At 42.7% G+C, this 22,223-nt stretch overlaps 2 protein-coding genes across 3 annotated transcripts in view; both read left to right on the top strand.

Moving 5' to 3' along the window:
- The first annotated feature begins 399 nt into the window (after positions 1 to 399).
- Positions 400 to 9,610, top strand: NSMCE4A (NSE4 homolog A, SMC5-SMC6 complex component). The gene is made up of 11 exons (XM_084265371.1): positions 400 to 693; positions 2,048 to 2,128; positions 2,646 to 2,776; positions 3,474 to 3,619; positions 4,915 to 5,014; positions 6,264 to 6,354; positions 6,799 to 6,893; positions 7,568 to 7,616; positions 8,242 to 8,333; positions 8,921 to 9,012; positions 9,523 to 9,610. The coding sequence occupies exons 1-10, from the start codon at positions 447 to 449 to the stop codon at positions 9,002 to 9,004; spliced, it is 1,116 nt and encodes a 371-aa protein (XP_084121497.1). The 5' UTR covers positions 400 to 446; the 3' UTR covers positions 9,005 to 9,012; positions 9,523 to 9,610.
- A 2,286-nt stretch (positions 9,611 to 11,896) lies between these two features.
- The window catches only part of ATE1 (arginyltransferase 1), a 70,401-nt gene continuing 60,074 nt past the window's right edge, over positions 11,897 to 22,223 (top strand). The window contains exons 1-6 of one of the 2 annotated variants that reach the window (XM_084265582.1): positions 11,897 to 11,981; positions 12,372 to 12,434; positions 13,122 to 13,225; positions 14,592 to 14,864; positions 20,125 to 20,357; positions 22,068 to 22,196. In XM_084265582.1, the coding sequence (XP_084121708.1) occupies positions 11,920 to 11,981; positions 12,372 to 12,434; positions 13,122 to 13,225; positions 14,592 to 14,864; positions 20,125 to 20,357; positions 22,068 to 22,196 (864 nt within the window). In that variant the 5' untranslated portion in view covers positions 11,897 to 11,919. The remainder of the gene's footprint in view (positions 11,982 to 12,371; positions 12,435 to 13,121; positions 13,226 to 14,591; positions 14,865 to 20,124; positions 20,358 to 22,067; positions 22,197 to 22,223) is intronic. The other variant, XM_084265583.1, reaches the window with a different exon arrangement.

Genomic DNA, 22,223 nt, shown 5'->3' with positions numbered 1-22,223 from the left:
GAGGCGCGGATCAGTGTGGAGCGAGGGCAGGGCAGCCCCGCCACACCGCCCCGGGGGGCTCCGCCCGCCCGTCACCTCAGAGCGGGGCGTCCCGCGGGCAGGAGCGGCTGCTTCCCCCCGCAACCCCACGCGGCCCCGCCTGCTTATGAACTTCGCTCGTCTCCCACCCCGCAGCCACTTCCCCGGAAGGCCGGGCGCAGGGAGGGAGCCATCCCGCCCCGCCAGCGACCTCACGGGGGCGGTGGCGGTAACAGCGCCCGGCCTGCACCCGCCTCGCCTCGCGGCTCCGCCCCTTCCCTGCGGGTTTGGCCCTCTCGGGCCGCCGTCGCGACCGGCGACGGCGTCTCCGCGGGGTTAGTGCGTTCCGCCGGGCCGGGCTGCCCGGGGCGGCGGCTTCCCGCGCTTCTTCCGCGGCCGTCCCTGAAGGGCCGGGGCGCTGACCAGCCATGTCGAGAACGAGCGGGAGCGGCGACCTGTCCTCCTCATGGAGCTCGGACGGGGAGCTGCCGTCCACCTCTCGCAACGGCGCCGTGCCCCAGCACAAGCAGCCGCGGCGCTCGGGCCTCTCGCCGGCTTCCGAGGACGAGGAGGAGCTGGAGGACGAGAGGCTCAGCCAGCCGGAGGGCGCCGGCAACGAGCAGCGGAGGAGGCTCATCCGAAACCAGTACCGGGAGCTCATCAACAACGTACAGCGTAAGCCCGGCGTGCGGTTCCTCTCCCGGGGGAGGGGGTGGGGGCGGCCTGAGCGCAGCCCCGGGGCCGGCATGGCGTTCCTCTGGCGGGGATGCCGCTTGGTGCTGGGGAAATGGAGGCTGCGAGCAGGTTCCGGGCGGGCAGCTCGCCCTTAGTGCCTGAGGAGCCCTTGAAGCTTTCGTAGGAACTCCCCAGCTCCTTGGACCGCTGTCTGTTTCGGCGCGGAGGTGGAGGGAAATGTGCCTCCCGGGGAGCCTTTGCGTGCCGGGGGAACGGGAGGATGCGAGGGATGTGCCTGCACATAACGCGCCTGAGCGCATTGCTGCGGGACAGCCGGCAGCTGCAGTCCCGGGGATGCACTTGAAAACCGGTAATCCTCGCTTTAAACTGCAGATACCGGCATCATAGGGGGTTGGAAGGGACCTGGAGAGATCATCGGGTCCAACCCCCTGCCAAAGCAGGGTCCCAAGGACAGGTAGCACAGGTCGGTGTCCAGACGGGGCTGGAGTCTCTCCAGAGAAGGAGACTCCACACCCCCTGGGCAGCCTGTCCCAGGGCTCCCTCACCCTCACTGTGTACCAGAGCGTTGTTCTGAGGCTTTCCAGAAAGTGCTGTGGGGTTTTTAGCATGGCTCTCCATGGGTACTTCTCTCTCCCCTGCCTGGAGCAGACTGCTTTCCTCAGAAAATCGCAGAGATGGGTGTTTGACTGTCCCACTGCCTGGTTCAGTAGCGCACAGCAACATGCTGTTGGGTGTTTTCTGCCTGTTGGCTAATTTTTCTAGAGTATTTTTACAAAAGAACATCATGTGGTTTATAGATGTTCTTGTGCTTGTGACAGTGCATGAGGACGGTGTCCTTAAAGCAGTGCTGTGAGTACCTGTTCAGAACTGGACACTCCAGAGCCTTGTTAAATCGTATCGATGCTGTTACATACAAGTAACTGTGTTTGACAGGGTGATCTTCAGGAAATCATGCATTTTGGGGGGTGGTTCTTTTCCTTTCATGAAGGCCCTTCATGATTTATGGGTGAGATGAATAACAGTTTTCTGTATGTTATCTACTCTCTGCTTTGGCACAGACATAGGTATTTGGAACCAAGAGCAATATGGGATCTGCTAATATAAATGCAGCCAGGTAAATCTTATTCCACTGAAGTAAATGGAAAATTGCTACTTCAAATGGAGTTAATACAAAAGCATTAATAAAAATGGAGCCTACATAATCTTGCCATTAACATACTCTAACTGTACTCTATATTTTTATGTTTGCTGGGCTGTGAACCATATTTATGGTTTGTATTTATTTCTCTATTTTTAAGTAATTTAGGGTTTCATTTGTGTTCGTTTTCCCCAGAAAACCGTGAGGATATGCTGAATTCAAAAAGCAGCAAACTGACAGAAGCCTTGGAAGAAGCCAATAAACTCTTCAGTGGAGGTAAAACAAATTCTGTGGTTCTTATTAGAGATGTTTACTTGTCGGTTAGTTGGACAAGTGTGAGGTGATGATGCCTTAAAAAAGAAAAAGGGCAAGAGAATGATGGTGAGGTCTGAGTAGCTTATCCTAATTACTAAAGTATAACTTGAAATGTTTAGTTGAAGAGGAATAGTTTGATTGATATGAGAAAATAAGTGCCATTAGTGTGTATTAGCACTTAAAAATACTGCTTGCTTTATCCCGACTCTGCAGAACAATATGTGTAAGTAGTACGTGCAACAGATATTAGCATAGGGGGGTTCATTTCACTTGGAGAGATGGAAAACATGTCAGTGAAAAATGCATTTTATTCTTTAAGATAATGCATATATATAATTATAAGGACTGTGTGAGGAAGTGTGTTAGAGGTCATCACAGTAAAATGATTTACAAAGCTCCATACATACACAGGATATGCCAAATTTTACTGTGTTTTCGACAACTTCATGTTATTAACGTAAAACATTTTCTGTAACAGTTTCCTGTGCACGAGAGGCCGTGCTGGATGCCCAGTTTCTTGTCTTAGCATCGAGTCTAGGGAAGGAGAAGGCCAGTGAGTTGCACTCTGACATGACAGCATTTGATTCGCTGGCGTTTGCAGAAGACTTGGTAAGTCCTGGACTCTGAATCTGCCACCCGTTTTGCTAGAGGTTTGCCCTGTTTGTTACAGAATCATAGAATGAAAGCCTCAGATTTTCAGGCAGTACGTGACAGTTCTGATGGAATTCAACCCTCTTCTTCTGGATTTCTTAACTTTCAGGTGAATGTTAGTTGTTTTAAGGTATGCATTAGGATTTTCCAGTACACCTAGGAGAAAATCTAACTTGAAATGCTGACAACTCCCCCCGATTGTTGCATTGCTTTGACTTATCACAGCTCAGTTGGTTCATCCTCTTAATGCAGCCTGGTGCAGTTTTTCTAAAGTTTCCCAGTAGTTAAGTAGTTTCTTTACCCTGTCCACTCCTTTATGTGCTTTGGATGGAGTTCTCAGGGCCTCATGTCACTAATGTGACATTGGATTATTTGCATGGTTTTAGACTTGACATGTTTCTCTCTCCATACTGTGACTGGGTGGAAAAATCAGCTCCAAATAGCATCTTCCCAGCCCCATGAAAGTTTTCTCTTGTGTTACAGCAAATTAATAAGGAGTTTGGTTACAGGGTTTGGCCAAAAGTCAAAGGTTCTTCTGCAGTGATACTAAATATTAACCTAGCAGGACAAACACTGTAATACAGCATTTAACCACTGATGTATCTGCTGATCTTCTCTAAGTGAATTTTCATTGCAGCTTTTTTCTCTCTTGTAGCTAACCTTCATGGGTATAAATCGCATAGAAGAGAATGACAGTGATTCTGAGGGCGCGTCAGGTGGCTATTTACCTAGTAATGCCTGGGATAAACTGGGAGAAGAAACAGAGAAGTACTTCAGAAGAGCACCTACTTTTCACTATATGTAAGTTTATACACTGCAGCATAAGCTAACAGCTTTATGTGATTCTTGCCTTTAGGGCCCTAGGCTTGAATAGAGTTTAATCTCAGGTCACAGAGCTTCAACAAGAACTCCTGTGTGGTCTCTGCTGATATGGCACAGTGAACACCTCTACAAAATAGTTTCTCCCTTTGATTTTGATGTGGCTTGGCTACAAAGTAAGATATTTTGTATCTAATAGAGATAGCAAGGTATTCTTGATTTACCTGTTTCGGACCAAAGTCAGTAGAAGTGATTCTCTTTCCTTTAAAAGTTGACTCACTTACCACTCTCCCTGCTACAAGCTGAAGCCAAATCATGGAGGAACCTTTTTTTTCTTTATCTTTTTTTCTTTTTTTTTCTTTTTTCTTTTTTAGTTTTGACATCTGAAAGTAAGGATGGGCTTCTTTTGATGGAGGATGTGTGAATACTTGCAAAGTTTTGATTTTAATTAATAAAATGCAGCTCTCAGTTTAGGAAAAAAAATGATTATTTCTGACTCTATCTATTCTTACCTGAAACTTGAGTTTGGGTTTTTTTTTTTATTGCAGTCAGTCCATGACTTCTGAAATTGAGCAGCCATGACTCACCCAAGCTAGGGAAAAAAGTGTACTGCAGAATTTTATGGTACCTGCTGAACTAACTTGAATTGAGTCTCAATTCACACTCTCTCCTTTAGGCATCTAACTTGGAGATTCAAGGCAACCAAAGTTAGGAGCTTAAGTTCCTTATACAGTCAATGGAGAGAGGTAAACACTTTAAGAAAGTGCCTAAATCTAGCATGTATATTATACTCATGTTGATTAATGAGAAACTTTTGATTTCCTCTTAGTGTACTGAAAGTCCTATTGGTTGATTGTATTTTACAAAAATAGTGTTGGGGTTTTCTTAAACAATAGATGAAAAAAGAAATATTGTATGGAGAGAGTTTTCAGGCAGGAAAGTTTGTAATAAATTCAAAGGGAGATACTGGAGGATATGAACTATATACTCTGCTTCACTTAACTAGTTTTAAGAAAAGTAGATTTAAGGTTTTCAGTGGGGGAAAAAAAAAATAATTGCATCAAATATTATACATTGGTTGATAATTGTGGTATGAGGCTGCCAACATAGGGGAAGCAGTTTTTGAGGATGGTGGTTTACAGACATCTCTAAATGTAACAAGACTTTATTTTTAGATACTGGTCATTACTTTGCACTCATCAGGAGATCGATTGTGCATTAAATAAATTGCTTAGCATACAGTTTCAAAGATATTTCCATATATATATTTCGTTTAGGTTGGGATCTTTCAAGTCAGATCCTCCTGTTCCGAGGCAACGAATTGAGAGGCAGAAGAAGGCTACAGAAGTACAGCAAAACCAGGCGATGCCCGCTCAGGTTTGTCAAGTATTATCTTTGTCATCAGTTTGATATGGTGCAGTTATTACAAGTGATTCTTAAATCTTGCTGTTCATGTTGGTTTGGGTTTACAGGATTCAGACTTCACTATTAGGCTGCTTGATTTGTCTTGTGTGGACTGCAGTGTTTTGCTGAGTGGAAGGAAATAGGATTTACAGACTAATTTTGGGGTTTTTTAAGTTCAAATTATCTTATTTGCTCTGGTGCTCATTGCTTTGAAAAGAAACAAAAAAACCCCACCTCATTTATTTAAGAAGTATCTAACAGTATGTGGCATTTGCACAGCAACGTGGGTAACAGCAGCAAACTAAATTAGCTCACTTATCCACTGTTTTCCCAGGTTTCTGTTTCCCTATTATTTCTGTCTGGCAAAAGTCTGAGATTGCTTATTGAGAAGTTTATATTTGAAACTGAAAAAATAAACCACGTTGTTATGGGGATTATCTGGCTGATAAGGCCATTACAGAGAGGGAAAATGTTGAGTCTGTCTTTTTAAATACAGCCTATGCCACGCTAATCCAAACAGTGATAGAAATAACTCTGATACAGTTTGTGCTGGGAAGAACTGGAGCTGGAGGGTTTGGGAGAGTTGCTTCGAGAAGTGAGTGGCTGCTCTTTGTGGTTTGTTTAGGCAAATGCTGCTGCTGATAATACACGTTAATCTGTGGTAGATACGTGCTTACGTGTGAAAGTTGCTGTAGCTCGGTTTGCTGCAAGGAGGACAAAGGGAAAACAGGGGTTAACAGCAACAGCAAACAGGTCACTGAAGGCTTTACCTGAAAAATGAATTTGGTACTTTGTGGATGGAATGATGATTTGGATAACCTGGTTTGCAGATAATGAACAGATGACAAGAATTGTGTCCTTTGACGTGTCAGCCTTCATGCCGTGAAGTTTCTTATGTGAAAACTTAGGTGCCTTTTCTGAAAGAAAAAAAAAAAAGGCAAAAACCTCTGAATTAACTACCCATCTGCACTTATAAATGAACTTCTTCAGTAAACTCTCAGACTCTGTGCTACTGGGGGTAACTCAGTTCCACAGAACTATCAGAAACTGACCATAGAACTGTAAATAGGCTCAAAATACACAAACTATGGCCTTCCAGTGTGATACTGTAAAATGGGAATTAACTCCCCTGAGTTGTCCCATGTTTGCCCAAGTGTGTCTGTACCTTGTCTTACAACAGTGATTGTTTGAGGTGAAACCATGGGGTGTTTTTTTTTTCCAGTTAAAAAAAATGGAAGAGTCTCATCAGGAAGCCACAGAGAAAGAAGTAGAGAGGATCTTGGGAATATTACAAACTCATTATAAAAATGATCGTAAGTATGATTCAACTAAGCTTTTAAAGCACTAATTTGAGAAAATGAATACTCTTCATCTTCTACCATTATGAGTGGTTAAACTATAGAAACAAAATTAGGTAGAAATCTTTACCTTGAAGGATATATACTGAAAATATGGTTTTTTATCACCACTAAGCAGTTGCTGTTTGATTACAAAGTCAATGTAGATCCTACCCTCTGTGTCTTACTAGACCATGCCAGTTCATTAGAAGGCAATCAAGTAGCCATTGAGTGTGTGTGTGTGTAGGGGGGAAAGATGGGAAGGAAAGAATATTCTGTGGAAACTGTTTCTTTTTGCAGGCAACTGTGAGTTCAGCACTTTAAATAGGAGAGTACTGAGTAACTTAACGTTTGTTATGTATATTAGCTCTGTGTATGCCACCTGTTTGTTGGTTTTTTAACCCATTTTTGCATCTCTAGCTGACACACCGATTTCGTTCTTTGATCTTGTGGTTGATCCAAACTCTTTTGCACGAACTGTGGAAAACATCTTTCATGTGTCCTTCATTATAAGGGTGAGCAAAATGTCCTTGACTTTTTATTTCTAGAGAGTTCCAATACCTAAAATATTCATCTGTTGGTTTTATGGCTGTAATATTGACAGAGTAGGATTTGAATATTAGGAATTGTAAGTTGTTTTTTACAATCAGTCTATGATATTTTCATAATTGACAGACTTTTTTTTTACTAGATTTTTCTACTGCAGTCAGTTTACCACCAAAAAAAGTGAATTTGCTGTTAATAAACTTTTCAAAAGGGGATTCCAGGTCATGTTATTTTAGATTATAGAAGAGTAGTCGTAGAGCATGGAAGAGGTACTGATGATGTAGGAAAGTATGGCAGTGCAGTGTTTTCCAATCTGTAGATTTGCACTTCAGGCTATACTTTGTCTAATAAATAAAAGGAATTTAGGGAAAGGTAAAAACATTTTGGCTAAGTTCAGGTTTATAGTGATGTGATTATGAAGGGTTAACTCAGATATGGTTAATGAATAATAATGATTTCTAATAAATGACATTTTTTATAATCCAACACTTACCAACTGTCCTATAATTGTATGTTTAAATAATTTTTATTTGGTTTGCCAATTAAGATTATTCATACATGTATCTACTATATTAATTAAAAACATGAAATCTCAGTGCATTGTCCTACTTCGATCTAAACTTTAAATCCTACTGTCTTTTAGGATGGCTTGGCAAGATTAAAGCTGGATGACGATAAATTGCCAATAATAGGTAAAATCTAGCTTTTAAAGACTAATTGGTTTTTATTATAGCATTGAAAACTAGGCACATCTTTTGTGTTTGCAAAGTTTTGGGTATATTTTTAGCTACATTGAGAGAGATTTGGGTATAGGCAGTGAATGTAATTGAAGACATAAAGTTTTATTGAAAGGATCGAGTCTCTTTAAATATCAAAATAGGGAAAAAGGCTGTTGTGCTGATCTGTGCAAGTTAATTACAGTAATAGAAGTAAAAGGTCCTTACCTTTCCTTTTAAGTGATATTTATGCCTCCTTTGACGTGGTTAGTGCAACTTCCCAACAGTTGCAAAAGAAATGCTGTCTTAAGCACAAGGTCTCTGGTTTTCATTCCCACAGGGTATGGATGGGATTAAGACTTCTGTGGGATTTCATAAAGGATTAAGTACTTCAGCCCTTCCAGGACTTTGAGAAAAGTTAGTCCCTAGATTTTTAGGGGGTAAAACTGAAGAAATTTCTTGAAGTGTATGTTCTAGGCTATCGATAGACTAGCTTAGAGGAGTATGGCTATTCCACTTACTTTTTGTGAAGCTTTTGTGTTCCTGGAGGAAACTTGACTGTGCAAGTGTAAAGACTGTGAAAACACTCTCTTTGGAACAGAGCCTTCAAAAGATACTGAAGTAAGGAAGGATGACCATAGTGCTGGAGCACGGAACCAGGTTGTCCTATCTCTGAATCGTCAAGAATGGAAGGTACAATAGATAGCACTTGCTGCTTTGATTAAATTGTTGTTATTTTAAGTGTAAGAATGCATCTGAGAGCTGTGCTGTTACATTGAGCCTAGGTGTTGCTGTATATGTTTTTGCTACATCTAATTTTATAGATTCTAGAGCAATCACAAATCTAATTAATGCTTTTAACTGCAAGAAGACTGAGAATTAGGATAGCAATTTTATCTTTGATCATTGAGGCCTGGTCAGTTAAATGCTTTTAAGTTGTGCAGTGATTTGCTTCCACTTTTACACAAGGGTTGGATAAGGATATAAGGGAGGAAACAGACTCCATGTGATACTTGCTTCTAAGGGGAAAGTTCTCCATACAGTTTCCTCAGTGTTTGCAATAAACCTTAAGACAAAAAGTAGTTTTCAGCACATACAACTTTCCTCTTTTGTGCCTTACTCAGAATGTGCAGAAGAAACGTAGTAATTTGAAATAGTGCTGTGGTGTGAGAAAATACGCTGTATGTGAGGAAATAGGCTGTAGTTACCTGGTAGTAACTGCACTTAAATTGATATAGTACCGCTCTTGTAACTTACGTACTCTTGCCATCTCTAACCAGGAGATTGTAGAAGCATATGAGATAACAGAGCCCATGATTAGCCCTCCTTGTGATAGAGATGAAGATGGAATGGAGAACACTTAATTCTTCAAGTAAGTTCTTTTAGTAATTCAAAGTAAATAAGGGTACAGTGTGTGAGTTTCTTATGCACATGGAACCACTTAAAGGCAGAAAAAATGTAAGCAGGGTAACTCCATAGCATCTGCAACATTTCTATATTCTTGGTCTCTTCATGGAACAAAATGACATCTAGTCTGAGAAATAGTTAATTTAAATAACCCCTTTGTTTTTACATGTGATAGTCAAGTGATAGACTTGTTATTTTTTGAACTTCATACTTGTACATGGAATGCAATGTTGTGAAGAGTTGTAGCTTAGTTTTGAAGTTTGGGTTTTTTTTTTAAACCTACTGATAGCTTATGAGGTAACAAAGCAGTCCTGAAAGGATTTAGGGAAATGGGGTAAGGGAAGACAAGACAGTCTGTTTTCATCTTATCCTTTAAATGACAGGATTGAATTATTTTATTGCTACTGTTATAAGTTCCAAATCTTAATGAATATTGTCTTACTGTCTTCTGTATTTTTTTCTTTTTTTTTCCCAGGTGCCTTTAAAGATTGTATTTTGTTTCCTTCAGAAAACACTTTATATGTATATATTGTAAGATTAAATTTATTTTTATTGGAACATCATGACATTTTATATCAGCTGTCTTGTTTACACTTATCAGGGGGGTTATTACCACATGCTTCCTGTTTATTATGGCTACGTTTACTGCTTTTATATATAAAGCTTACTGACACTTGCAAACTTCCCTTGAAAGGGAAATGCTGTCCCCTTCTTTCACCCTGGTCTGTTGCTAATAGCAGCCTGCAAGTGGAATTTACACAGTTACCACCTCAGAACCTTAGCTAGAGGATCTGGGGCGCTGCAGGAGACATTTAGTGGTGTCTATTCTGTTGTTGTTGTTCTGAAAATCAAGGTTTGGCTTTGGAAACTCGGTCTCCATTACAGACACGAATTCCTCCTTTCCTCCCGAGCCCGCCCTGTGCATTTGGCTTTGTAACCTGGGCCCGACGCCTCTCTTGGGTCGTGGGATTATTCTCCTCCCAACAAATAAAACCCGGTCCGCCTCTCCAGAGAACCCCCCCTTCCCAGGCCCGCTGTCTGTGGCGTGCTTGGGCTTTCTGCCTCCCTTTCCCCCTCGGGCAGGGCTTCTGAGCGCGCAGCGGGGGTGCCAGCACCCCTCCCGCAGCTCGGGCAGGCAGTAGCGCCGTTTAACCGTCCCCGCTCGCCCGTTTCGAGCCGCGGGTCGCGGAGCGGCGGCTTAACGGGGCAGGGCGGGCACGGCCCGCGCCGCCGCTTCGGCCGGGCGGGGCGCTGCGGGGGTAGGGCCGCTGCGGCCATCAGGGCCGCCGGCAGCCATGCCTGCCGCCGTGGTGGAGTACAAGGGCCGGAAGGAGGGCTACCGCTGCGGCTACTGCGCCTCGGAGCGGGGGAAGGTCTCGGCCGGTAAGCGAGAGGGGTTGGGATGGGGCTGCCCAGGCTCTCGTGGTGGGAGCCGCGCCTGGGGGCGGGGGGAGCGCTGCTGCCCTCACTAAAGATGGAGGGACTTGCCCGCGGTAGATATGGCGGGGCCGTCGTTTCCTGTGAGCGCTGCCTTTGCCCTGCCCGTAGCCAAGATGGCGGCGGCGGCTGTTTCCGGGCGGCCGGGAGTGCCGTGTGGGGCGGCGGGCGGGGAGCTGCCCTGAGCCGGGCGGCGGGGCGATGGCGGCGGCGGCAGGCAGCTCTCCGAGCATCGTCGAGTACTTCGGCGGAGAGGATGGCTACCGCTGCGGCTACTGCAAGAACGAGAGCGGCAACCTCTCCCATGGTGCGGCCCGGGGGTAGGGCGGGCCGCGAGGGGGGGGCTGTGAGCCGGCCGGGCCGCGCCGGTGCCGCCGGAGAAGGGGGCGGCTGGGGGCCGCGGGACCCCTGCTGCGGGCAGCCAGTGAAGGCGGCGGTTTGGCAGCCGCCTCCGCCCTTCCTGCGTGTGCCCTGCCGGGAGCGGGCAGCTGTCCTTCCCTCCGCGAGTCCCGGCACCCTGTTGCGGCGGGTTCCCGCGGCAGCTTGTGAGGAGACCCCAGCCGCGCCGCCCCCCGCGGGCCGGCCCGGGTGTCACCGCCCTGGCGAAGCGGCCGCTTAATGCAAGACGGGTTCGATGTGGGGCTGGGGCCGCCGGAGGCTGCGGGACCGCCGGGAAACCTTGTCTGGTGGCCCGGCCTTGCTGGGACCGTGTCCCCAATCTGGGGGCGGACAGCAGGAAAACTTTGTTAAAGGGCAGAACGCTTGAATTGCCGCGCTGGTAATATCCCTACCCTAAGGGTGTGGTTGGGGTCAGGCCCGCAGCGTTCCCTCGGGGCAGTTGTACCTCTCAGGTGTGACTGCCCAGCCCGACCCTCCGGCTCCACGGTAGATGAGAGCATGGCAGCCTGAAGCCTGTGGCTACACGATTTTGGCTTAGGCCAGCTCAGGGGTGTGTGTGGGGGACTGTGTGCTCTCGTCCCCTGGGAAGAGGTGCCTGACCCTGAGCCCCGCTCAGCTTGGTGGTGGCAGTCGCTGTCCACAGGCTCCCTGGGAACAGTCTCTGTTGGCTTTGCACCTCTGTGAAGAGTTCTGGTGGCCCCCTGTGTCCCCATCTGCTTAACAAAACTAAGGAGCAATGTGATGTTACTTTGTTTGTACCTCTGGGATAGGTAACAAGTGGAGAGGTAAGTGTTTTAACTTGTGCAGTCAAAGCAGTATAGCTGATTGCATCCCAAGGCTTGTGTTAGTTTTGGTGTTGTTACTCTTAATGTGGGTATTGAAATTGATAGTTTATGAGGTTTATGGATATGTCAAATCCTTGAAAATTACCTATTCAGAAGTCACTGCTAGCTGCTCAAATTGACAGTAAAACCTCTGTAGAACTTGCTGTATTTTGATGTTTTAAAGCATAACTGTGATCTTATTCATTTCAGGTATGTGGGCACACTCCATGACAGTTCAAGATTACCAGGATCTCATAGATAGAGGATGGCGCAGGTAACTGAGGAACCACAAAGCCATGTTGTCAGTTTAGATTCAATGTAGAATCCTGATGTAAAATTTAGATTGTGAAAACAGTTGCCAAGTTTCCTTAAGTAATTGAAATAGGAAGTGTTTGTCCAGTGCTCTGTGACTTTTTGTAGCATGATGCTGTTTAACAGGAAAATATTTGGTTATTTTAGAAGGATAAGATTTTTTTGGTAGGGCAGCAAAAAGCTGAAGAACTTGCTTGCCTTCTGTTACTTTTCATATATTTTTATGTTATTTTAAATATTTATACTATTTTAAATATTGTAAGTATTTGTATTATTTTTTAAAAGCATGATCTTCCATTAATTTTATACCAGAAGCAACAGAAGGCCAATACATGTTTATCATTATTTTTAGGAGTGGAAAATACGTCTACAAGCCTATCATGAATCAAACGTGCTGCCCTCAATACACAATAAGGTAAGAAGCTCAAAAACATACCAGTAGAAGTTGTCTGCTTCAAATACGCTCAGCCATTTGTCTTTACTGCCTTAAATACAGCATCCTTGGAGAGTTTTATCTCCTTTTTATGATACTTTGCATACTGAATGTGTGTTGTTGCGTTTGTGCACAGGCCCATCAGCAGCTCTGTGATGTGACTGATCTCTGAAGTGTGTACCCATGACTTTTGCTTCTGGGTTGCAGTCCAAAGGAAGAGTCCCAGGATTGTTCCCTTGCTTGCTGGTTGCACCCCACAAACACTGCTGTAGTAGCCCAAAGAAGAAAAGCTGTAGTTGAATAGATGTGAATTATTGCAGATACTAACTATTAAGACCAGAAAAGTGTATCAGTATTGTATTTGTAAGATGGATAAGTGAGAAACTCCAGTGTATTATAGGAAAGCTATTTTATGCAGTGCTTTGGGTCATGTTGCCATGCTTTAGTGATTATAGTGATACAAGCATAAAACATACCATGAAGAGTGATACTGTGCACCACAAGGCAATGTACTTTTACTAACTCAAAAGTGTTAATAAAATAGTTGACCACTTAATGTAAGGAAACTTAAGTAATTAGAAAGTGTTTGTGTGTGTGTATATATATGTATATATACACAGTGAAACTAATCTTTCACAAAATAAATGGTCTTTTTTTTCTCTCTTAAAGGTGCCAGGCTTTGCGTTTTCAGACCTCCAAATCTCACAAGAAGGTTCTGAAGAAAATGTTGAAGTTTATTTCCAAAGGAGATGTCTCGAAAGTAGCAGGTGAAGGTAAGAAATTTAGTCTTTGAAAACCAATTCTGAAGATTGAGAGGAGGATCAAGTACCTTCTGGAGTGATTGGTACCCTGGTTTCAGCTGGGGTAGAGTTAATTTTCTTCCTAGCAGCTTATACGGTGCTGGGTTTTGGATTTAGGATGAGGACAGTGTTGATGACATACTGATGGTTTGGGTGTTACTGGGTAATGTTTAGGGTTTTTCAGCTTCTCATCCTGCCCTGCCAGACAGGAGGCTGGGGATGCCCAAGGACCTGGGAGGGGGCACAGCCAGGACAGCTGACCCAGACAGCCCAAAGGGATATCCCATACCATAGGGATATTCCATATCAAGTGGCCATATAACTGGGGGGAAGCTGGCTGGGGATTGGGGACTGGAGCTCAGGAGCTGGTTTTGGATATCAGTGGTCTTTGGGGGGTGGGCAGTTGTGCTGTGCATCACTTGTTTTGTGTGCTCTGTTACTACTAATATTACTCTCTTCCTTTTCTGTCCTGTTAAACTGCTTTTATCTCAACCCACAAGTTTCAACTCTTTTTTTTCTTTCTTCTCTTTGATTTTCTCCCCCATCCCACGGGGGTTGGGAGGGGAGCGAGCGGCTGTGTGGCTGTTCTAGCTGCCTGCTGGCTTAAACCATGACAATGGCTCATACACTGATTTTGGCATATAGAGCCCTTTGTAAAGGTCTGGCTAGGATGTTTCTTTCCAGTTGGTTTTGAATGAAGATCCCAGTGACTGAACCCCATGGCTGACTTGCTCTATTAAAGAATATGTTTCTTTATTTGTGCATAGACTAGCTTATTTTCTTTTTCATCTGCTGGCTTTTTAGCTGGGTGCTGAAGAGAATTAGACCTCTGTTTTTACCTCTGTTGGGAAAGTGATAGTCTGGAGAGGACTAAGCAGGACAGTGGGTGGCAGAGGAAAGGAAGAGCAAGAGGTGAAAGGAGGAATTTCCCTTCCAGGTGATTGAACAGTCACACCCCACTTACCCAACACCAGAACCAGCTGTGGTGGAACCTTTTGTGGTTCTGAATGGTTATAATTTGCCTTGTGAGTGCATGTGTGTTATGTGTGTTAGATTTTTGTTGTTGTTGGTTGGTTTTTGAAGTTATGGCATGAGATCAGTCGATGGCCCTACTTTAGTGGAGAAAATAAAGCTGTGTTCACAAATGAGTTGGTGCCAGTAATTACACATGAGTTGGTGCAAGTGATTCAGGGTGATAAGGGAAAATGTCTGTCTTCTGACTATTGAAAACTTTATCTGTTGGGAAGCACTTGTGAAATTGGTAATGAGTTCATTTAATTGTGCAAAGTGTGAGCTGCAGTTAAGAAAAATCACTCCTGCAGTTTGTGTTGGTTTACAGAAGAGCCCATGGATTCCCACATAGACGATGTGGTGACGTGTGACTTCGCGTACAGAAGTGAATCTCATGTCAGTCAGTCTGAACTGACCCCCTTAAGTGTGGATCAGACAGAGAGGCTGGAAACTGAAGATAAGGACACAAGAGAAGCAAAAGAAGAGGTGAGCCTGCAGAAGGGGGGATCGAGTTCTCTTCAGACGCCTGCAGATGAAGCCACACCAGTCCCTGGGGAGCCATCACAGCCGCCTAGAAGCGTTCATGCACCACCCAAGCCAGGTAGTCATTGGAATGCACTGTCATTATCTCATGTGGTGTTGAAGTCTTTCATTTTATCTTGCCTAGTAAATAAAAGAATTGCTGCTTCTTACTGTGCTTTTCCCAATTTATGAAATTACAGTATGTACACTGAGAGGTGCTGTGTGCTACTTGGTGGTTTAGTTTTTTCCCTGAAAGTTGCATTTATTTTCTTCTATTTTTTTGGTTTGGTTTTGGTTGGTTTTTTTGCTTAGTTATTGCAGATATGTATCTACAGCTGACAGTTTTGTGTAAGGTGCTTAGATGGCAGTCAGTCAGGTAGGTCAAGGTGATCAAATCTCATCAGACACTGGGGCCAGTTTCCAGTTTGGGATACTTTTTGTGTGCAGAATAAATTGTACATCCAGCTCTCCCTTTCTGCTGTGGGATACAGTGACTCAGGCTTTATGTACTGTGAGCTATGGTTCACAGAGACATGATGTATCTCAAGTTGGGACTGTCGAGCTTAGCCCCCTGGCTGTGCAAGGCTAAGAGCCAGGCACAGCTCTGGCTGGTGCTGCAGGAGTGTTAGTTCCTGAGTTAGGCTAAGGCTTAACCTCTCCTGTGCAGCAGTGGGAAACCAGGTTAAGACCCAAGGAAACATCCCTAGGTATTACCTCTACATTTCTTTGTTTCTCAGGTTGGGTTGCTTACGTGCTCTAAGCACACCCCTGTGAACAACTTGTTTAAGGCTGTATTTCTTAAGCTTTCACAGCCTATTTGCTCACAGATGTAGCTGGCATTGGAAATACATTTCTTTATTACAGTAGGTTTTATTTTGTAGGCTGAAAGGCAATGATCTAGCTTTCTGCTGATTTAAAAAGAAACACCTACAGAGACTTCTTGTCCTCTATAAAGAATAATATTTTCTAGGTGAGCTTTTTCATCTGTTTAGGAGCTTTCCTAATTTTCAATTTTTGGCCAGCTTTAGATTGGAAAAGCAGTGTTGCTGAAGGATGTGACACTGTAGTAATTTCTCCTTTTTTTCCCTTTCTTGCTGTGAGCTTAATGTTACATTTCTGTCAGGAAGTGCAGTGAGTATGTACAAGAAGTGAGGTGATCACTCCCTCAATTTATTTCTGATGCATTTATACAATCCTACAGCTCTTGTGCAAAAAACTGAAGGTAAATGTTTATTCACATCTAGAATTTTGTGTGAAAATACATGGAGTATTGTTGGCATTTTTTAATATAGTATTAATAATTTTTAGTATAATACTAACTTTAATAGGGTGGTCACTTTCTTTAATGCTGAAGTTGCTGCTCAGGCTTTTTTATCATAAGTATAAAGATCTCTGAAATGCTGGCTTTGGACTGAATTCAAGCATGAAATCTTTAAGCTAAAAAAGGATATTTTCATTGTCAGGCCTGTGACTGTGATTTTCTCTGTGGGGTAGCTGTTGGGTGACTGCTGCAGCACAAGCACCTGGAATTGACACCTGCTTGCTATGCTTTTCACATAGCTTGTTGTGAGGGAAGACCTTATGTCACTGCTGGTGGGTGATCCTCTCTGTGTGGTGTCATCCAATCTATTGCACATGCAGAGGAGTCCTGGACTGTCCCTAAAGTGGGGGGAAAGTAGTGCTGGAAACCCCAGGACAATGCCTGTGAAGTGCTGTGGGTTGCCTCTTCAATAAAGGCTTTGCTTTGTGCTGATTATGTTGTGGGACATGGGTGATTTCTGGAAGGAAGAAGGTAAGGTGTGGATGGATTATGGCCAGAATAATTAATTTCACCACCAGCTTGCACTGGAAAACAAGGTAGAATTGCTGACAGACTCTGTGGCCTGGAGGTTGCAGATGAGGTATGGTGTTTCCAGTTTTGCACAGCCTCCCCAGTGGCCTGGCCAGAAAACTAATGGGTGTCTCCTCAATCTCAGTTAGCCAATACATAGCGAGTTAAATAAGTGGTTAATTATAATCTTAGTGGAGCCTGGATGCTTTGCAGTTTCTGCCTGTGATGGGGTGTCACAGTAATTCCTCATTTCCCTCACATTTTACACGTTGTGCAAGTATTTGAGAACTCTAAAATACCTTTTCCTGCAGAAAGATTTTTGTCTCCTCCTATAGGGTGGCTGATTTCAGGTAATGGGTTTTTTTTACTTAATAAACAGTCATTGCAATAGCATCAGGTTTTCACTAGCTTAAAAGCCATTTTTCATCTAACCAAAAAGGAAAGCTTTATCTGGCATGCTGTCTCAGAAAACCAGTTGTGCTGCATAGAAGCAGTACTGTTACCATTCCTGGAAAACTATTCCACAATTTTCAAGGCTGTATTTTATATCTTGATTTTATAAAATGCAGTCAGATCTTTTATAGCCTTTATATATTTTATAGTTTTTTATAGTATAAATTTTATTTGTTGTGCAAACTTCCAAAATCTTCTTGCTTTTATAATAATTGATGGCAAACTTTGGGTTCTTTAAATTTAGCAAGCCAAGTGAGTGTTGACAGCAGGTGGCAGTCTTGGGTAAATTATTGGTGTAAACCTGCCATTGTTTTGAAAAAGGTGAGGTACAGCCTTTCAGGGTAACATTGGGTAAAACTTGAAACACTGGAGATGCAGATAAAGAAACCCTGAAACATTGTTCATACTCTGTTTCAGAAAACAGGGATTTACTTTTATAGAGGATAAATATGCATTAGCATGCTTCTTTGTTTCTAAAGGTTTAAAATTAAATGTAAAAGTGAGCAATAAATGCATCAGGAAGCTTATTTAATGTGTCCTTCCTTTTTTTTTCTTAAGGCTAGGTGGTGTCACAGGTCAAATTCAGTTTAAAATTTTCCAGCTAGAAAGATGTTTGGTTTTCATCTTGGAAAATGTAGACTTATTCTGTAATAAGATTGTTTAATTGCACTTTTATTCTGTTATAAGCAAAACAGGTGATTGTCCTGTAGGAATAATGGGCTGTTTCTGCACAGTTTCAGATGGAAGGGTTGCTTATGTCTGTGTTCACATGGGTTGTTTTAAGAAGTTTTTCTTGCTAACTTACAGCTTATAGAAGATATGAGACATGAAACAGATCCCAGTGCAGGTGAAGTACTCATTCATCAAAAGTATCATGACTGTTTTAAATAAACTCTTCCACTGATTTGTTTGCCCACGGACAGGTCACATAGTATCTGATTTCCTCCTAATATTTTTCCTTTTCTGGTGAATAATTGTAGCTGTAGGGATGAAACACTCCAAAACCTTAGCTGAGAGGTTAAGAACACTTGATCACAAAACCTGCTAGTGCAACTGTAGGGTGTCTGAATAGTGCCAGCGTGGCATTAGGTCCTCTTCTCACTCCCTGAGGTGCTCTCAACATTCAGCTGTCTTGGAGTCTACGTGGCACAGCCAGGCTGGGATGTTTCTGGGTGAGCTGTGAAGAGCTTGCTCCAGACTTAAACAAGCTCTGTAAATTCAGTATGCTACACATGTTGAAAGGAAGAGTTTACAGCTTTACTGATACTTGAAAGCTTTTCCCTACAGAAAGCATTTTGCCAATTTCTGTCATGTATCTATTGGTAAAGAAAGATGTGGGCAGTGGCTCTGAGGGCTGTGATCCTTTGCAGGTGAAGAAACACATCAGTGAGCCCTTAAATTATCAGTGCTGCTCTTGTTTCCAGCTTGCACTGTTCTCATTTCCATGGGAAGGCTTAAAGTGTGGGGAGGACAAGAACAGTGTCGGTTTTGGCAAACAAGTTACTGGTGAGGAGCAGGAAAGAAAGCTCTAGCTATGTTTTCATAGGAGTTCTGGCAAGAATAACTTATGTGTAATTTCTAGGCCTTCAAGAGAGTAAAGTGGGATAAGCCATAGTTAAGTCTGGGTTTGGATTCTTCTTCACCTCTTATAAATATTACTAGAGTTGGAAATATGTCTTCTTCCTAATGCTTTAATGAAAGTACCTCACCATTCAGGGTACTTTCCTGTTTGAAAAGGTAAGTCTTTCAAAAGTTGCCAGTGGCTCTTTTGCAAACACATGGATTTCAGGAGGAAGGTAATGGCATAAAAGACTTGACTTCTGCAGTTTGTCATAAAACTTGTTACAGTTGTGGTTTGGTGCAAGATAGATGACAGTTTCCCTACATGGGAGTAGCTTTTTCCACTCTTCCTCTCTTTGAAATTTTTAGTATTATGTCTCTCTTTTGGCCTCCAACTCACCTACCACTCTGCTAAAAAGTAACAACAAATACAGAATTAGAGGTACTTTGTATTAGGTTTGCTGGCTGGTGATGCAGTTTCCAGTGCAGCTTTCCCTCTGTATGGAACTTGCAGCAGCTGCTACCCTGAGAGAGAGATTCCTTGAACATTGATTATTTCTTCCACCACTGTTCACAGAATGTTAGGGGTTGGAAGGGACCTCAAAAGATCATCTAGTTCCCAGCAGTGCAGCAGATTCATACATCTCTTGTGTGGCTTCTGGAGTGAGGGATAGCTTCCAGCTGCTTGTGTGTGCTACCTGGAATGTCTGCAAAATATATCTATCTTTTTCTGCAATTTTTACAAATTTGAATGTATGGATTTACAGTCAGTATCTATTGAAATCATGTTGTCTTGTTGGTGTTTCCAGGAAATAACTATTTGTGTTGTTGATGCTACTTGTAAGTAGATTCTGAATATAATTCTGAGCAAAGATGTAAGCTTATGTGGCTTTTCACCTTTTTTATGTGACACCAGTGGCATTGGTGGCATTTCTATATACTGCATAAGGTTTCTGGGTGACAGAAATGTTCTTATTTTGTAGCCACCATGGTTTCTACTGTGGCAGAACAATTCTCTGTGAATTTGGCTGTGAGGTTTTGTAGTTTCAGTGTTTTGGGTTTTTTCCCTTTCAGGATTTCAGGGTGATCCCATAGCTGCCTGGATACATACCACATCCTCATACATACATTAAATAGGAACTTTGTTTCTGAGAGGGGGATGTGGTATAGTGATTTATGGATGGACTTTTCAGACTCTTCTTTTTTTCCCAGCCAGGAAGTCTTTTTAACTTAACTATAACCTTGGCTCTGGGCTGGAATCGTGGTCAAGGTGTTTCCATACTGAAGTGCTGCATTAAACAGCTGTAGAGGAGAAAAATTGCAACTTAGCTCAGCATAGGGTGTTGGTGGTAGTCGTACACATGAAAGACCATGTCATGTTTGGACCACAGTCTGTAAGTAAAGATGATTTTAACCATTTCTTTTCAGGGATTATATAATAACTACTTGTTTGTTGCCATTTGTGGTATTTAACTCTTTGCCTGTGCTGTTGTAGGGAAAGGGGCTGACCTGAGCAAGCCACCGTGTCGGAAAGCAAAGGACATCAGGAAAGAAAGAAAGCTGCAGAAACTCCTTCAGAACCAGATGTGCACACTTGAAGGCTCTCAACTTCAAGCTGGAGATCAGGTTTTCCTCTTGCAAAACTCGAAATCTAAAGCAAACCAACCTAAAACCATTGAAGACTTTGTTTTTGTCTCTTTACCTGATGATGCACAACACAAATTAGAGGTAATATCTCGCTTTTGTTGGAGGTAAATTGAAGGAACAGTCTGGTTAAGGAGTTTTTGAAATGTTCAGGGGTTGAGTGTCTCTGACTCTGGAATAGTTATGGTTTAGAACTTGGAGCATGTGTGGTAATGCATGATGTGTATTTACACACACACCTACACAGGGTACAGCTGAGCTCTGTGTAGCCACAAGAGGGTACTCGTGCACTCGCAGTCAGTAGTAGCAGAGCCCTGTGCAGTTACCAAATGAACTTGTAAATTGATTTCCTACAGAGTGACTTGAAAAGGAAAGGCTTGGAATTAACTCAGTGGTGAACGATCAGAGAGATCCGATGTTCAGTTCTGTGGTGTACAGATACCTAAACTACTTTATGCTAATGAATCTTGACAGGAAAGCAGTGGCTGCTCATTAATTAAACAGATAAGAATTAAACAGATGATAAGCAGCTCTTTATAAATGTCATTGTTACATGTTGATGTCTTTTAGAAGCTGTAGAAGTGATAGTAGAACGTTTTGCTTTGTGTACTGGTTGCTGTTAGATCTATTAGTAAGTTGGAGACAGTTACCTGGAAGACTTTTGGACTTTTCCACCAATGAAATAATTTATTTTTCCTTTTTTTGTGGAAACTGGAAAACTCTCTGAATAGTGATAACTTCCAGGAGTTATTGTTATAAGTGATGATATTGGAAATTAACTTCTCAATGGTTATTTTGGTTATGAGTCAGAGAGGTAGCGATGGTGACTTCAAAGACTTGCTCTGAATAACTGACAAGAAGTCATGGAATTGATCCTTCTCACTAACTCCTCCAGGTTTTCTCATGAGCTTAATAACAGAGATGCAGGAGGATTAAAAGGAGGATGGTTCCAGCTGTATTTTCCCAGATTGTCTTTGCTCCTTACAGTGGCTGTCAAGTGTGGGACTTGGGGGCCTCCTTATGTAGTTCAGAACCGATTGTCTTTCAGAACACAGAAAATCTTCAGTGTAATTCTGGCTTATGAAATGAGCATGTCCTTAAGTACACTGGAAAAGAAATGCAGTGTCACTCATGTTGTAGCATCCTTTTGAACAGGGAGCAATTGTCTTTGCAAAGAACAATTTGTACAGAGTTTTTTGAAGAATGATTATTTTAATTTTGTATTACTAAGGGTGATGATGGGGAAGATGGATAACTTCCTATTATGATTCATTCATAATTTGATACAGAAACTGTTTTTTTTCTTTCTCTCTCAATTTGTAAAATATTAAGAAATCCCCTAGGGATCCTTGCAAAAAAACAACAGAAAAAAACTTTTTCTAAAGAGCACAGATGTGAGTCTTCCAAATATATGGGTCCTTCAAGTATTTTTCAGGGTAGTGTGGTAACTGCAAGAGAAGATTTAAAAACTTAGGGAAAATCTCTATAAAATGTCAATCTGCATACTGTCTTGTTGGTGTTATTTCCTGTAAACTATTTGTGTAGTTCTTCAGTAGGCATTTGAGTCACCTTTATTTGCAGTTTGAAAACCTTGTGTGTTATTCAGTGTAAATATAATAGTATTCAGTAGACTAAATTGAGCTGAAGAATTGGAAGGCTGTTGGCTAATAACTGAATTGTTAGAGCCCTTGTGCAGGGATTCCAAACTTCTCTCTGTTGTGATGTTTGTGCATGTACAAATTTACAGTTGTTGCATGATACTGTAATAATGAATGTGTTTAACTTCTTCTGAAGGTGAAGGTGGTGAGATCATCTCCACCAAGTTCACAGTTCAAAGCCACATTTCAGGAGTCTTACCAGGTCTATAAACGTTACCAGATGGTTATTCACAAGGACCCACCTGATAAGCCAACTATACATCAGGTCAGAAAGCCAAATGAATTTTATCAC

Source organism: Gallinula chloropus (genome assembly GCF_964237585.1).
Source record: "Gallinula chloropus genome assembly, chromosome: 5".
Taxonomy (NCBI): Eukaryota; Metazoa; Chordata; class Aves; order Gruiformes; family Rallidae; genus Gallinula; species Gallinula chloropus.
The sequence above is the reverse complement of the archived record's forward strand: the minus strand, read 5'-3'. Positions and strand labels throughout refer to the sequence as shown.